At 48.2% G+C, this 16,992-nt stretch overlaps 2 protein-coding genes across 2 annotated transcripts in view; one reads left to right on the plus strand and one right to left on the minus strand.

Moving 5' to 3' along the window:
- PI4K2A (phosphatidylinositol 4-kinase type 2 alpha) overlaps positions 1-5,681 on the plus strand; it is a 38,813-nt gene extending 33,132 nt beyond the window's left edge. The window contains exon 9 of the mRNA XM_049855192.1: positions 1,046-5,681. Coding sequence (XP_049711149.1) covers positions 1,046-1,207 — 162 coding nt within the window. The 3' untranslated portion in view covers positions 1,208-5,681. The remainder of the gene's footprint in view (positions 1-1,045) is intronic.
- AVPI1 (arginine vasopressin induced 1) lies at positions 5,620-14,132 on the minus strand. The gene is made up of 3 exons (XM_049855193.1): positions 13,976-14,132; positions 7,530-7,826; positions 5,620-6,502 (listed from the first exon to the last, which is right to left on the minus strand). Exons 2-3 carry the CDS (start codon positions 7,814-7,816, stop codon positions 6,343-6,345), a joined length of 447 nt encoding a protein of 148 aa, XP_049711150.1. The 5' UTR covers positions 7,817-7,826; positions 13,976-14,132; the 3' UTR covers positions 5,620-6,342.
- Positions 14,133-16,992: the final 2,860 nt, after the last annotated feature.

The raw sequence follows: 16,992 nt of genomic DNA on the forward strand, positions 1-16,992 counted from the left end.
GAGCACTTATCAAGTGTTTAGTGCAAACAGTGCCTGGCACATGGTAAACACATAGATACTGGCTATGATTATAACATTTGTTGTTACAGTCCTAGTCACATTATTATTTTCTTTCTACTTCACCTTCCAAAGGGAGCTAAGGAAATTTAAGTACTGTTACTATTCCAAAGCATAAACCCCCCAAAAAACCTATTGCCATCAAGTCGAATTCCAACTCACAGTGACGCTATAGGACAGAGTAGAACTGCCTCATAGGGTTTCCAAGGCTGAAAATCTTTATGGAAGCAGGCTGCCACATCTTTCTCCCGCGGAGCCACTGGGTGAGTTCAAACCACCGACCTTTCAGTTAACAGACAAGTATTTAACCACTGCACCACCATGGCTCCTTTCCAAAGTATAGTCACATTATAATAGTAGTTCATTATCTCCTTTCTTTCCATTCAACAATTGTGATCAGTTTTCCATGCCAGTAAATTTATTTCTGTACATTTTAATTGCTCGTTTCTTATCCTTAAATTATCAACTAATCCTGTACTCTTGGGCATTTGTAATTTTCACTGTCATAAACAACACTGCATTATATTCTTTGAAACGAAATGTTTCGTGCATATCCGTGATTATATCCTTAGTCCACATAAATGGAATTGCTGAGTCAAAGAGTCTGTTCATTTTTAAGCTTTTGATTATTTCAACTTGCCTTTTCCAAAAACCGTACCAACTTAAAGTCTCGTAACAGTGCCTGTTTCTTTAACTCCCCCCACACTGAGTATCACTCCTCTATATTTTAGTAACTGGAATGGCAAAAAATAGTAGGCCCTTGATTTCATTAGTCTTTTTAAAATGACTAGAAAGGATTCTACTTTCTTTTTATTACGCTTCTGTATTCCTACTTTTAAATAGCCTGTCTATATGATTTACCTGATTTTCCATTGGTGTTTTTTTTTTTTTAATGGCTTATAGAAGTGCTTCATCTGCCAGTCTCCTTCAAGTGCAGACCTGGAGGCCCTAAGCCTTTCCTTTACTGATCTCCTTTTCCCCACTGCAGATCCTAAATCTGACCCAGGCCCTGAAAGACAACAAGAGTCCTCTGCACCTCGTCCAGATGCCACCAGTGATTGTGGAGACGGCCCGTTCCCATCAGCGGTCTGCTAGCGAGTCCTACACGCAGAGCTTTCAGAGTCGGAAGCCCTTCTTCTCGTGGTGGTAGCCCTAGAGGCAGGCCAAGGAAATGTTGTCTGAGACTTGGGCTGGGAGGAAGCCTGGGGAATAGTTTGCAGGAAAAGCCAGAGAAGCTGGTGGAGAGCAGTGCCCTTAAGAGCCCTCCTTCTGTGCTCACCACCCCCTCAGGGCTTTCCCAAGCATAGGGAGAAGCACAATCAGAGGTACAGTGGGTGCTCCTGGGCCCTTCTGAGTACTGGGGAAGGCTGGAGCTCCCTGCAGGGAGTCTAGATGCCTGGGAAGGAGCATCTCCCTTCTAGCATCTCCTGGTGGCAGGCCGGGAAACCCCCTTCCCTCCTTGCTCTGCTGCAATTACTCATTATTGGTTATATTCTGCATCAGAAGAAAGCAAAAACAAAAAATTAAATGCTAGTAGCAAAACCCAGGCAGAACCCCTGAGCCCATCATAGCAGAAACCTCCAGTCCAGACCTACGTTTGCATGGACCTAGACACTACTCCCGTGAGCCAGGCTGTGTCTGATCCAACTAGGTGACTCGCAGAACTGGGTCAGACAGAAGCCACACGCCACATCTTTCCTTTGGGTTTTTGCCAAGTCTTCTTCCCCTTCTCCTCTCACCAGTGCTATAGACTGGTTGGAAGCCTCCAAACACAATCCTTAGGACTGCTCTAGACCTTCCGGCAGTTCTGCAAATGGTCATGTGACCTTCCCTGCTCTCTGCCCTACTGGGGACCCAACATCTCTAGCCCAGGCCTGTAGCTTGCCTGACACTCAAGCAAATGTGGTTGGGGCTAGTCTTATTGTTTATATTTTAATAGGAAGACTCTCCAGCATGTAAAAGTGAGCCACATGGCCCAAGTATGCTTGGAGTTGTGATTGGCCTGTAGTTGAACTTAGCCCCATTTTGTTTCCTGAGTCCTTGGACCTAGCTGATAAACTTTCTCAGTCCTTTAATTTGTTCCTCTTGTTTTAAACATGTTTTTCCCAACTCTTAGGGCTTCATTTCTGGTTCTGGGGTGCATCTTGGCTCAGAAGAGGACAGAATGTTAGATTCTTGGACTTTTTTTTTATGCTACCACTGCTGCTTGATGGATTTGCTGGGACTTGTCTTCCTAATTGGCAGCTTCCCTTTGCTCTCTGACTTCTTTGTCCTGGGCCAGTTTCTCCATGGCTTCCTAAGAAGGGCAGGGCCCAAAGGAGAGTAGCCTTCAAACTGTCCCTCAGTTTCTGCCCAGCTCAGTGTGCATCTTCTTGCTTTCATGAGTCTTTTCTCCTAGCTGCCCCCCTTTCCAGGTGTCTAAGCCCTTTCTACACCAAAGCAAAGAATGGCCTCAGGAGGGATTAAAGAGGGTGTCATCTGTGGCTAAGGGCCAGCTGTGCTCATGCCCTATGCTACTGGACACTTGGCAGCTCTGGCACCCTGCGACTGGTCAATCAGCCTTGGAAAGAAACTATCTTGAAGGTTTGAAAAACCACCAAAGAGAGGGAGCGAGGACTTTGCCTGTGTGCCCTCTGCTTGCCCAGCTCCTGGGATCCAGGAGGCAGAGCCGAGAGCTGCAGCCCACTTTAGCTGGGCCAGGTTGGTCTCCTTCCATCCAGCTCCAGGAGCCACCTTGTCCTGGGCTTCCACCCAGCAGACAGGAAAAGTTTCTAAGAGCTGGATATGCATGCCCTGTGGGGGAAGGCACAGCTTGCCTGTCCCAGCCCTGACAATCCCATCCAGCTGAGACCTTGCGAGTCTTTGAGAGAATACCTGCCCCAGACTGCAGGAAGCCAGAGGGAAACCCAAGTGTATGTGGCTCTGCACAGACATCTTTACATAAACACGGAGGTGAAGCTGTCCACATGCGAGCTGAGGAGAGCCTGAGGAGTCTAAAGGGGAGCCTGGTTGCCTCACCCAGCCAAGCCAAATGTGCACATTGTTCTGATCCAGACGAGCTTTGTGATCAGAAGGAAATTGGGTCCAATATGAGAGGGTGCTGGTTCTGGTCCCTGGCAGGAGTGAGTGCAGGGGCATCCTTTCCTGGCCTTTCTCCGTTCTCCCTTGGAACCTGTACTCAGTTTGCCTTGAATGTGGACTTTGGGGGAACCAGTTGCCCAGAGTGTCAGGGCAGGCTTCTGGGTGGCACTCCTGATGTTCCGTCCCTCTGCCAGCCACAGCCCTGTCCCCTGATGTCAGGGAGTGGAGGCTGGGCTGTGAGTGCTGCTGCCACCTGTATTGTTCTTCTAATGCACTGTAGAAATTGTAATGTATTTAAATCAATGCAAATGTATGAATAACAAACCCAATTTCTGATATTTTTTGTCCAGCTTTCTTTGGGGAAGGGAGACAAAAAGTTGAATGTACTTTTAAGGACAAAAGAAGGCTGTGTTTCCATGGAGTTGCTGAGTTATGGCTCCTGAGGCTTAGGGGGAAATGTGTGCTATCCTGTCAAGTCCAACTCTATAGGGACCCTTTATGACAGAGTAGAACTGTCCCATGGGGTTTCATAGGCTGTAACCTTCACGGGAGCAGATCACCAGGTCTTTCTCCCAGAGAGCAGCTATTGGGCTTCAGCCACCAACCTTTTGGTTAGCAGCCGAGCGCCTAATCGTTTGTACCACCAAGGCTCCTTTAGGGGGAAATACAATTCGTCAGTTTGAGAGTCCTGACCCAGAAAACTAAAAGTGTTTTCATAACTCATTTGATGCCCAAACTTGGCCTTAAAACAAAACAAAATAAAACCCAAACCTGTTGCCATCAAGTTGATTCCCACTCATACAGGATAGAGTAGAACTGCCTCATAGGGTTTCCAAGGAGCAGCTGGTGGATTCCAACTGCTGACCTTTTGATTAACAGCTGTAGCTCTTAACCACTGCACCACCACTTCATCTGACTTTTTTTTGTGTGCTTTAAGTGAAAGTTTACAAACCAAGTCAGTCTCTCATACAAAAACTTATATACACCTTGCTATATACTCCTAGTTGCTCCCCTTCTAATGAGACAGCACACTCCCTCCCTCCACTGTCTGTTTTCATGTCCATTCGGCCAGCTTCTGACCCCCTCTGCCCTCTCATCTCCCCTCCAGACAGGAGCCGCCCACATAATCTCATGTGCCTACTTGATCTAAGATGCTCACTCATCACCAGTATCATTTTCTATCCCATAGTCCAGTCCAATCCCTATCTGAAGAGTTGGCTTTGGGCATGATTCCTGTCTTGGGCTAACAGAAGGTCTGGGGAGCATGACCTCTGGGGTCCTTCTAGTCTCAGTCAGGCCATTAAGTCTGGTCTTTTTCCAAGAATTTGGGGTCTATATCCCACTGCTCTCCTGCACCCTTAGGGGTTCTCTGTTGTGTTCTGTCAGGGCAGTCATCAGTTGTAGCCGGACACCGTCTAGTTCTTCTGGTCTCAGGCTGATGCAGTCTCTGGTTTATGTGGCCCTTTCTATCTCTTGGGCTCATAATTACCTTGTGTCTTTAGTGTTCTTCATTCTCCTTTGCTCCAGGTGACTTGAGACCAGTTGTTGCATCTTAGATGGCCACTTGCTCGTGTTTAAGACCCCCGACGCCACTCTCCAAAGTGGGATGCAGAATGTTTAATAGATTTTATTATGCCAATTGACTTAGATGACATCTGACTTCTTTTTGATGGTAAAACCTGACTAATGATGGGAAGCTATTTATAATCATTGTATCTCTCTTAGGGTGAATATTTGTTGCAGAAATGTTACCATATTTGGTTTAGATGTTCCGCTACTGGGGATTATACAGTATATACATTGACTACTTCCTCAAAGTAAAAATACTTCTGGATTCCAAATCATCTAGCCCCAAGGATGTAGGATAAGGGAGTGTGGACCTGTGTTGAGACGAGATAGCGGCTTATCTGCCACAAGAGGGCAGCCCTGCCCTGCGTGTTTCTCAGTGGCCCACTAGGAGGAGCATTCTGGATCCTGGCTCTTTTGAGTGATGGATAGTCATGCAGATAGGGTGGGGGTAGGGAGGACAGCTGACTGCTAATAAGTGTATTTCTTTTTTTGTGTGTGCTTTAAGTGAAAGTTTGAGTATGTTTCTTTGGAAGTGAATCCAGGATAGCAGCAGTAAAAAATCCTCATCTGAAGCCCTTCCAAGCCATGGGAACCCTAGGATAGTGCAGGAGGCTCAAGAATGATTGGGCCAGTTGTTGCCCAACCTCAGGATGGTCGGTCAGCCCACAGAGTTGAAGAGTTTGATTGCAGACTCTTCCAACCCAAAAACCCACTGCCCACCACATGGCTGACCGGAATAGCCTTCCCCTTTCTGGAGCTGGGAAACCCTGGTGGCATAGTGGTTAAGAGCTACGGCTGCTAACCAAAAGGTCGGCAATTTGAATCCACCAGGCACTCCTTGGAAGCTCTATGGGGCAGTTCTACCCTGTCCTGTAGGGTTGCTGTGAGTCAGAATCAACTTAACAGCAATGGTTTGTTTTTTGTTTTTTTTTTTTTTTGGTTTTCTGAAGCTGAGGCACCAAAAACCCTATCTTTTCCTGTGGATCAGGGCTGCCTACCTCCCCTCCAGTCCAATGGCCTCTGCCAAAGGAGGCTGCAGCACAGCAACTCGTGAGGCTGGGGAATGAGAAGCAAAGAGGCCAGCCCTGTCTTTTTCCTAGAAGCACTCCTTCCTGCAATGAGCACTACCCCTCACTCCCTAGCTCCAGAGCCTCTGTTTCAGAATCCTCCCCTTCTGTGACAGACACACAGTTCTTGATGCAAATGTTTTTATTTGCCACTTGGTCCACAGTGTCCTTGTGCTGGCCTGACAAGGGGCAGGTGTGTGGGATGGGCTACTGGATCATGGGTTACAGTAGCAGGAGGATCAGCAGTAGGAGTGATATGCTGAGCCAGCATGCTGGTCACTTGCCTCCTGGGGGGAATATCATGCAGCCCAGGTATAGTGTTAGGTTGGCAAGGGCTGAGGCAGGAACTGCTGGGTTTTTTCTCAGTCTGGTGAGGAATGGGTTCGATGTAACAGGCCTCTAGTCCTGTTCTGAATTGAACAGACCAGTGGCAGTGGTCTCTTCCTTTCATTTTCTCATGTGGGCCACCCACCTCAAGTCTCTGTTCCTTCTCCACGCTCTAAGCCTTTTAGCAGAAGTCCCTGTGTTTCCTGGGAAAGATACTGCTGTTCTCGGCCCCTTCCCTGGATCAGTGTCTGATCCGGTGGAGGTAGCTTGTAGGGCTTGGCTTCCTCCAGTTCCGGCGGATCCTGGCACTTGTCCTCCGAGAGTTCAGATACTGCTCACTGGTGGCTGTCTCCACAGCACTACTCTGTGGGTCGACCAGTGGAGAGCGGGCTTCTGGGACTCTGCAGGGAACAAATGTGACAAGCCAACATTACTAGGGAGGGTAGAATGAGGTAGAAAGAGGTTTTGGAAGGTTGGACTGTAAAGCTCACTGTCCTAAGCAAAACAAGGCCAGAGCTCAGGTCTTGTCTCTGCCCCTGGAGAGCTGTACGATTTTAGGCAAATCATTCGGACACTTCTGCTGTAAAGAGGGTTGGACTATCAGGGCATGCAGTACTCAACAGTTCTCCAGCTTCCCTACCCTGTGCTCATGGCAGAATCATTCATCAGCCATGATACTTCCCACCTCTTCAAGTGACCAGAGGGACCAAGTACCTTGCTTTGCAAGGTGCTTTAAGCAGTGATTACTAATCATTCAGAGTTGATACAAGTAATGACACTGATTAGCCATTCCAGGACCAGATGATCTCAGAAGACTCACTCATGTCTAACGTTCTGATTGTGGGCCCCAGAGAAGGTAGCCAGAGAAATGGAACCCAGATTGTAACCTGTAGTGATCACTTTAGGCCACGTGGCGGTTAGCTCGGTCTCTTGGGGCTCACCATTGCTAAGCAGAGAGGTGGAGGACTAGGGAGAGATGCTATCTCCTTAAGACATAGTTAACAATTTTTAACCCGTACCTCTATGGTACTTTGTCATATTCTGTGTAACCCCACCAGCCATGATTTTAGCCAGGCTTATTTTTGGATGTTGGCATTCTATAATAGGTAAATTGATTCCCCCCCCTCCCCACCAAACAATACTCTCTCCCACCTGGCTGAGAATCACTGCAAAATGAGATGGTGCTGCTAGGACCCAGGCACCCCTTCTCATGGGAAGACACATGTATGGGAGTACACAGGGCCATATATGACTCCAGTAGTAACAGCAATCTTTTGAGTGCCAACCAAGTGGTAAGCACTGTGTAGACCTTACAAGAGCCTCACTAGTAAGTACTAAAACTACCTGGAGGTCACACAGCCAGGAAAATGGTGGAGTGGGCATCATTAGTGCCCTCTTTCCCTCACCCTTCCTGTCCCAGAAACCTACCTGAGCCGGCTGCAGTGGTAGAGCGAGTGGCCCAGGGGCTTCTGCCGTGGGGTCTTCTTCCTGCGCAGCTGTTTCAAGGCCTCCGCCACACGGTGGTCCCCTGCACACTCCCAAATGATCTGTGCCCGTTCCTCAGCCAGCTGGTCCCCGCTGCGCTGAAACAGACCCTGGATCTGCAGCAGCTCAGCATCCTGGAAGATGTTGGCCGCGGCCTGCTTGCGGCCCCGGGCCACCATCGGGGCCTGCCAAGGGGGTGGCTCACTCACTACAGAGGCTGGGGTGCCCATCCTGGGTGCTCTGAGGAAGGAAGACATGGGGGCATCAGCAGCTCAGCAGGCCCTTCCCAAACCTGGCAGCCCTGGCTGATGCGGGGGCTTCTGGTGATTCCATTCTCCAGGAACCCAAGCGGACAAAGTCTCTTGACCGAAAACCACTCTTAATTTCCCAGGGCACCTTGGAGAAGTAACAATGACAGTCAAACTTTACTAAGTGCTTATTACGTGTCAGACACATGTATTATTTAAGAATCACAGCAGCCTGAGGTAAGAATTATTGTTTATCCGCATTTTACAGATGAAAAAGTGACTCAGATTCAATGACTTGTCTGTGGTCACAAAGTCATTTGTGTAAGTGCAGAGCCAGGAGTAAAACCCAGGTCTCTCTGGCTCTAAAGTCCAAGCCGAAGACCACATTACCCAGGTCCTAACACTAATGCCAGCAGTAGCAGCAGCTCAGATTTGTTGAGCACTTAACATGTATCAGGCACTGCTGCTATGAAAACTTGATATGCAGAACATAACTGAACTGTAAGCATAGCATGAGGGCTGTGGGGACCATGATCTTAGGGAACATCTAGCTCAATTGGTATAACATAGTTTATAAAGAATATGTTCTACATTCTACTCTGGTGAGTAGCGTCTGGGGTCTTAAAAGCCTGTGAGCGGCCATCTAGGATACTCCACTGGTCTCACCCCTTTGGGAGCAAGGAAGAATGAGGAGAACTAAAGATACAAGGGAGAGATTTGTCCAAAGGACTAATGGACCACATCTACTATGGCCTCTACCAGACTGAGTCCAGTAGAACTAGATGGTGCCTGGCTACCACCACTGACTACTCTGACAGGGATCACAATAGGAGGTCCTGGATAGAGCTGGAGAAAAATGTAGAACAAAATTCTAACTCACAAAGAAAGACCAGACTTGCTGGCCTGACAGAGACTGGAGAAACCCTGAGAGTATGGCCCCTGGACACTCTTTCAGCTCAATAATGAGGTCACTCCTGAGGTTCACCCTTCAGCCAAAGATTGAACAGGCCCATGGAACAAAACAAGACTAAAGGGGTGCACCAGCCCTGGGGCAGGGACTGGAAGGCAGGAGGGAACAGGAAAGCTGGTAATAGGGGACCCAGGGTTGAGAAGGGAGAGTATTGACATGTTGTGGGGTGGTTAACCAATGTCATAGAACAATGTGTGTACTGTTTGATGAGAAGCTAGTTTGTTCTGTAAACCTTCATAAAGTACAATTAAAAAAAACTAAGCACAGCAGCCCTGTGAGGCTACTTTTATCCTCCTCATTTCACAGATGAGGAAGCAGAGGAACAGAAAGGTTAAGTCACTTACCCGTGGTTATGCAGAGGGACCAATTCTCCCTGATGCTAAGGCCCAGGTTTTGTAGCACAGAGGTAAGACAGGGGTCGTGGAGTTGGGTTACTGGGGCTGGAATCCTGCTTCTATCCACCTTTGCCCCTTACTGGCTGGCTGACCCTCTATGCCTCAGCTTCTTCATGTGTAAAATTATTAGCTGGTGCTAGTACACCTACTTCATAGGGTTGGTCTGAGGACTGAGTGAAGACACAGAAAGCACTTAAGGCAGTGCCGGGAGCATGTTAAGTGCTCAGTGTTGTATTACTCTGCTTTTCCATCTATAAAAGTGAGAAAAGTCATCGCCACTTCCTATTTTCAGACCTTAGGGACACAACCAAGTCCATGTAATTTAACAAACACAGTATGAAATCAACCAATCAGATCTAACCACAGAGAGAGAGGTGGGGCAGGAGAAAACAGTATCTTTCATGAGCAGAGGTTGAAATTTATGAGAAAATCCAATAAAAATTAGGCTCTTGTGTCAATCATATCCCATCATATCCAGGAAATGAGAATTATCTCCCTTGATTCTAGACAGTTTGCTTTGAATAATAAAAGCATAAGAAGCTCACTCACCATATTCTTGAGTCTAGTATAGCCTGAAAAAAATTATGGGATTGGAAAATAGCCTGGAGACAAGGGAAGACCAAGAACTTTGGCATTACACTGAACTAGGTTTGAACCCCGGCTCTGCCACATTCCTAGCTGTGTGACCATAGGTCAGTTACTCAGCCTTTCTGAGTCTCTGTTTCCTTAAAATGGGGATAATAAATACTTCTCAGGGTTATTGTGAAGATTAAATGAGCCCACCATAGTATCAGGTGCCCAATAAGAGTTAAATATATGCAAGTGCCCATCTCTTTTGGCCTTCCTGACCTTTGTACTTGGGTCAGGGGTATGATGTGGACCCTTCTTTTCCACCAAGCAGCCTGGCCTGAGCAAGCTGAGGACATGCCTGTGCTCCTTCCCCACCTCCCCCCCAGCACTATGTGTACCGGGGTAGGGGAGGAGGTAGAGACAGCCTCACCCTGCTTCTTGGTTGGGGCCTGGCTACCTGAGTCTGTAGTTCCACTGCTTGCCACAGCTTTGAAAAGGGAAAAAAAAAGTTAAATTACATTTAAATATTTGCATGCTCATTGTTAAAAAAATTCCAGAGGTACTGAATCTTTTAAATACACAGTCAAGCAGCTCAAAGCACATCTCTTCACAATGTTTCAGTGAGGAGTGCTTCACTAACTCATGACGGGGAAAACCCTCCAATAGACAGGTGAGGCAGGGGTGGGGTTGTGAAGTTTATTTCAGTCCATTCACTAGACTTTAGTGCCAAGGGCTATTTAGTGGGTGACAGGCTGCCCCAGCCGTGAACCTGTGGCACTCTGAAAAGCCCCAGCTTCCACAAAGCAAATCTGAAACTGCAATCCAGCCACACATACAGAGCACTGGTTTGTGAGTCAGAGGACTGGGTTGGAGCCCTGGCTCTGCCACTCACTTGCTGAGAGGCCTCAGGCAAATCACATTGCCTCTCTGGGCTTCTGTTTCTTTCTTACAACTCTAAGGACAGGTTGATGCTGATGGTCTCTGAGGGTGTGTCCCAGTGTTGAGATTCCTTGACTGGGCCAGGTCTGTAAGGAAGGAGGGATGGGTTTGCTTGTCTGCCAGGGCCTGGGGTGTATCAGCACGTATGGATATGTCGGGGTCATCAGGTGCCGGAAAACTCCCCAGTGAGTAGCTGCCCTTCTCTTCCCTCCGTCATCGTCCCTGCACAGTCCAGGCCCTGTAGTGGGCTGTGGGATTAGGTCTGGTAGGGGGTAGAGAATTCAGTGCTCTAAAGCACTCTAGTGACCTAGGCTAGCTACAGCCAAGCCCCAGGGCAGACCTCAGACTCTCAACAGGAAACTCCCACCACTCCTGGGAGAGAATGGATCAAGTAGCAGCGCCTTCTGGAGGAAATGGCTTGGAGCAGGACTTCCCAGAGTCCCAGCAGCCTGTGCCAGGGCTCCAAGGCCCGACTCTGCAGCCTTCAGCCAGTTACAAACTCACCAACAAGAAGCCAGCTAGGACCGTCTCAGCCTCCAGCCTCAATATGCGCTCCTCAAACTTTGGGGAGACCTTGGCACTTTCAGATTTTGAGGTTTCTCACTCTTGGCTCTGTCTCCTACCCTGGGATTCAGACATCAAAGAGAGGCTGGGGATAGAACTCTGCATATTTCAGGTAAGTTTAGATGACAAACTTTGGGAAAAATGATGAAGTGATAAATCAGAACACTGTTCTATTATTGTTATTAACAATCTTTTTCTGTGTCATTCAGTGTGTTAAGTTGTTACTTTCCCCCTAATTTCCAGAACAAGATAATAATCCAGGAACATCAGCGTACACTTGAACAATGGTACTTTTTGAAACTGGAAAATGAAACCACAGGGCTATAAAAGATCACAAAGGATCTTTCATTTCAGAGCTGACCTAAAAGATAAGCATGGGTCTGTGAGCGAATGAGTAAATACTGATTGCAAAACACTTCTGGCACAAACTGGGTTAAAAATGAACCCCCAAAGTAAATACCAAATGCTGAAAATGACAAAGTTCAACTTGTCTTGAAACAGCCAATATGCTAAGAACTGTAGAGCTCTAACAAAGAAATATATTTCACAAGTGACTCACCATGCAATGACTTTGCAATATATAAATGGGGTGCACAATTGAACAGTCTTCGTCACATATGAAGCCTGGTTCCGACCGCTATGCTAGGCAAATATCTCGCTGTGCTTTCAGAGAGGCACAGGTAACCATGAGGGACAGAACGTACTGTGAGCTGAGACACACCTGGTTCCTCACAGCCTGCCCCCTTCAGATAACCCTGGTGACTGGTAATCCCTGTCAGCGGAGGCAAAGGGCCTTTTTGAAAACACTGGAGGCTCAGGACCAAGGCCAAATCAACACTTGTGGCCTTGGCTTGCTTCCCTGCATAGACATACCACTGGACAGCAGCCAAAGCCCATGGCTTCCCAAGGGGGAGAGCCACTCTTGTGGGCCTCCCTCAGCCATGTATGCCTGAGAGAACTGAACACACGTCAGCCTCCAGGTCTGTATCCCAGGAGGTGGAGAAAGGAACTGGGCCTTTCCCCCAGAACAACTCTCAGATAAGACCTGGAAATAAACTGCTACTAGATCTTAGAATAACTCTTTTCCAGAGTACTACAACATACACCAATGTTCACTGCAGCAGTTTTCACAATAGCCAAAAGGTGGAAACAACTGAAATGTCCATCAACAGATGAATGGATAAATAAAATGAGCTACATACACTCAATGGAATATTATGCACCTGTTAAGAGACATGAAGTTTTGCCACATGCCATAAAATAGATGAACTTTGAAAACATTATGCCGAGTGAAATAAGTTAGTCACAAAAGGACAAACCCTGTATGATCTCACTTATATGGAATAAGCAAATATATAGCAACTAAAGATTTTTTTAAAGATTACTAATGGTTACCAGGGGTGAAAGCGAGGGGGAAAGAGGGAGTTTTTATTTGGAGGCATTGAGTTTCTGCTAATAGTGGTGGAATATTTTGGATGAGGATAGCAGTGGGTGGCACAACATGAAAAATGTTATCAATGTCACTGAACTGTAAATGTGGAAGCTGTGTTGGCGATGTTTTGGTGGATATGTTTTCCCCACACTTAAAAAACAGAAAAACAAAAACAGCATATAGCTGCATTTTAGAATCCAGCCGGGAGAGGAGAAGAGTTCTGGCCATGCCACTGGTAGCTAGGTGACTAGGAAGTTTGTCTCCCCCTGCCTCAGTTTGTTCATCATCAAAATGGTGAGAAAAAACAACCCTTAAGGGGATAAGGAGATAAAGTATGAGGAAGCACCCATCCCAGCACCTGGCATACAAGAGACACAGTATATGTTGGTTGAATGAACGATGTAAAGGGAAAGTCCCACTAGGGACTATAGAATCACTGTCATTTTAATCATCCTCGCCAACACCAAACTCCATCTGTGGACTTCTAAATCATAGCTGACGTTGAGGCAGCTTACTCTGTGTCAAGTGGGAAACAAAGCACTTTCAAACAGGTAATCTCTTTAATCTTCACCAACACCCGTATGGGGAGGCACTATGTCACATTCATTTTACAGATCAAAAAGCTGAGCTCAGAAAGATTAAGTAACTTGCCCAAAGTCCCACAGCTGGCAGATGGATCAAGCTGGGCTATGAACGGAGGCAGTCTGACCCTAGCGCCCACGATTTCAACCATTATTATTCCTGCCAGAGGGCTGGCGAGGTTTTCGGGGGAAGGAAGGACCGAGAAGGGTCTGACACCGCTCGGAACCTGCTGCCTGCTTTTGCGGATTTGGGAGGGCTCAGCGATCCTAAGTCAGGGCTTGCAAACCAGCCTCTCTGCCCTCGGCACTCCACCAGCCCGCGGGGAGTTACAGCAATCACTCATCACGCCGAAGGGCAGCGCGGGCAGACACTAAATCGGAATCCCGGAAAGCTAAGCTGCGCCCACCCCAAGCCCCTTCCACGGCCTTTCGGGCGCGCGCAGCTCTGGGCTTCCTGCCGCGAAGGTGTTCACAAGTGCCAGGCGGCGTGCACGGGCAGGACAACGGCTTGGCCGAGGTAACACGGCGACATCCCCAGCACAAGTAGGTAACCGGGACTCAGACGCTGCCGTCTCGCAGAACGACGGGCCCCTAAAGTGGACCTAAGGATGGGGGTCCCGGCGGCACCTCGGTTCTGCCTGCCCGCCCGCCTTCCACCGCAGCGTCGAGCTGGGCCGCCGAGCTACGCACCTGGCTGCCCGAGATGGGCCAAACGCAGCGCCGAGCCGGCCGGGCCACCCTGGTCCCAGACAGGATTCTCCGGAGAACGCGCTCCCAGTACCGGCACAGCCAACCCTCGGCCGTAGCCCTGGTGTGAGTTCTGCTGCGAACCTTCCAAACCGAACGCGGAGACGCCGTGGGCCAATCAGCGGCGGGAGACGGGCGAGGGGGCGTGTCCCGGCCCCGCCCTCTTCCCTCAGCCGGTGGCTAAAACCTAGGGCGCAGATTCCCTCTGTCCAATCAGCTTCGGGGGAGGCGGCAGGGGGCGTATCCCGCCGGCCCTTTCCCCCGCCCCCAGCGCCTCGGCGCCGCTCCCCGAGGCGCCCCCTTCATTGACGTCAGTTCCCAAGGCGTACGTGGTATTGCTGGCGCGGTAGCGGGGTGGGGCCGCATTCCTACCCCGGGTTGCGGCTGCGGCTGGCTTTGCCAGGCACATGTGACTGGTGCCCCTTCTCCTGGGCCTGAGGCCAGCGCTCATGCGCGGTGTCCCTGGCGAGCGACGTACAGTTCTTTAAGCGCACCTCGCAGCCCGCCTATCTTCCTGCTCCAGCTTCGAGGGAAAGGAGGGGCGGTCTGTGCAACGCTCAGACCTTGGGCTTCAGAGCCAGAACGTCGTGGGTTCTAATCTTAACTCAGCTGTACAATCTTGGCTAGTTACCTAAATGAGACAGTATTAAAATGTTTTCATTCATTCATTTGACAACAAGGCAGCGACTTAAGTGAGATAAGAAAGAGTTAAAATTAGCCAAAAGAAAAGGAGCCGGACTGGGAAGAATGTTTAAGGAAGAGGGAATCGCCTGTGCTAAATAAAGCCAGAAGGTAGCTTGACTCAGAAGGAATTGGAATGAGGCCTGGAGTGAGATTACCAAGGGAGAGAGTGGTGGGGAAGCAGAAGGCAGAGGCAGCCAGTGCGAAAGTTTGCATTTGAGCCACTGAAGGATTTTAAACCAGGAAATAGCACTGTTGTTGTTAGGTGGCGTCACGTGGGTGCCGACTCGTAGCGACCCCTTGTACAACAGAACAGTGTCCCATCCTGCGCCATCCTCAGTTGTTATACTGGAGCGCCTTGTTGCAGCCACTATGTCAATCCGTTTCCTTGAGGGCCTTCCTCTTTTTCGCTGACCCTCTACTTTACCAAACATGTCCCTCCAGGGACTGATCCCTCTTGGTTACATGTCCAAGTATGTGAGACATAGTCTCACCATCTTTGCTTCTAAGGAGCATTCCGGTTGTACTTATTCCAAGACAGCATTACGTGTATTTATTTCACAGACATTTCTACAGCACTACTATGTTCTAGTGACGCCAGTCAGCACTTTACAGATAATTAGCTCGTATAATATTCATGACAAGTTTGTGTTTTTAGAAGGTCACTTTGGCTTCAGCTTGGAACTTTAATGGGAGAAGGGCAGGAGTAAAAGCAGGGTGTCCTCAATAGGCTCTCAATAAATGCTTCTTTTCTTCCCTGGGAGATAAGGGATTGTTTGTGCATTGGTCAGAATTGGTCAAAATCGTGCCTGGGTGTAGGCAGCTATGTCCCCCTGACTTCTTTTTCACTTCAGAGTTGACCTTGATCTTCCTGTAAATATGATTTCACTTTTATGAACGATCAGAGCAGGAGAGGTAAGAGTCAGCACATTGGGATTTGTGGGCCCCTTTTTGCAAGGGGAAGCCCTGGTGATGCAGTGGTTAAGAGCTCGTCTGCTAACCAAAATGTTGGCAGTTTGAATCCACCAGCCATTCCTTGGAAATCCTATGGGGCAGTTCTGCTTTGTCCTATAGGGTCACTATGAGTTGGAATCAGCTCCATGGCAATGAGTTTGGTTTTGGTTTTTGCAAGGGGAAGTGTATTTGGGGAATGTTCTTCCTCATTTCATGGTCTCCAGTTCTCTCTCTGTCCTTCTGCACAAAAACAACTTCAGCAAGTGTTTTTGCTGTAGTTAAGAGAGTTTTAACAGTGACATCTCTTGGCTTTTCCTTAAGTTCTAGAAATGTTGAAAAAACAAAAAAATCAGCAATGTTCATGTTCGATGGAAAGTATTGGTATAAAACCTTTCAGCCAACTGCTTGGCTAAGGAGGGGTCTGAAGGCTCCTAAACCAGGAGGCTGGGCTTCTGAGCCAGGGGCTCCCTCTTCCCCATCTAAGCAATAGGAAGCCCCAACTCTTGCCATACCATCAATACTTGGAGAACCTAGGGATTCTGATGCCGTGAGCTCAGATGTATATACCAAGGTAGGAATCCGGAACATGTGACTTATGGCTCAGATGTACTAAGGCTGGGTGGAGAATGTCTGGTATCTCTGAACATTTTTGTAGACATGTGACCATGTGCTGACCACATAATGGAACCACATCTGTTGTTGCAGATTTATGATTCATTGTTTCTGAAGAGAAGATGGGCCACTTCCCTGGTGGAATTTTAAATCATAGCTGACATTGAGGCAGCTTGCTCTGCGTCAGCTGCAGGACCTGAGGACGGTGAAGTGGCAGTGAGGCCATCTGGAATCCATAGAGTGGTGCCGAAGGCAACAACTTTGGGGAATGGAAATTTGGTGTAATTGAGGCCGAGACTCGATTTTACCTGGGCCCAGATTAGGGTGAGGCGAGTGAGGAACTCAAGTGGGGTGCAAAATTTAAGGGGGCACCAAAAAACTCAGTAATCAAGGTAAGTAATATTTCAATGAGATATTTTTATAAATCAAAATTAATGCAAAAAATCCATCATGAACAAAATGTCAAAATTTAAAATAAAGACAGGCTGTTGTTTGTTTTATGACCCTGCATTATTATGCAAGGAAACAGTTGTTTCCAATCATCCCACAGTCCCCAGGCAGACCACTGTTGTGTACCACCCCTACCCCCCACCCCCACCCCATCTCCATCCCCCCCCCCCACCCGCCCCTGCCACCAGACTGGGTTTATGAGGGTTGACAATGGTGTGTAAACAGATTGGGCAAACAATGGTCATGCTTTTTGATTGCAGAGC

This window comes from Elephas maximus, chromosome 16, assembly GCF_024166365.1.
Source record: "Elephas maximus indicus isolate mEleMax1 chromosome 16, mEleMax1 primary haplotype, whole genome shotgun sequence".
In the NCBI taxonomy this organism is placed as follows: Eukaryota; Metazoa; Chordata; class Mammalia; order Proboscidea; family Elephantidae; genus Elephas; species Elephas maximus.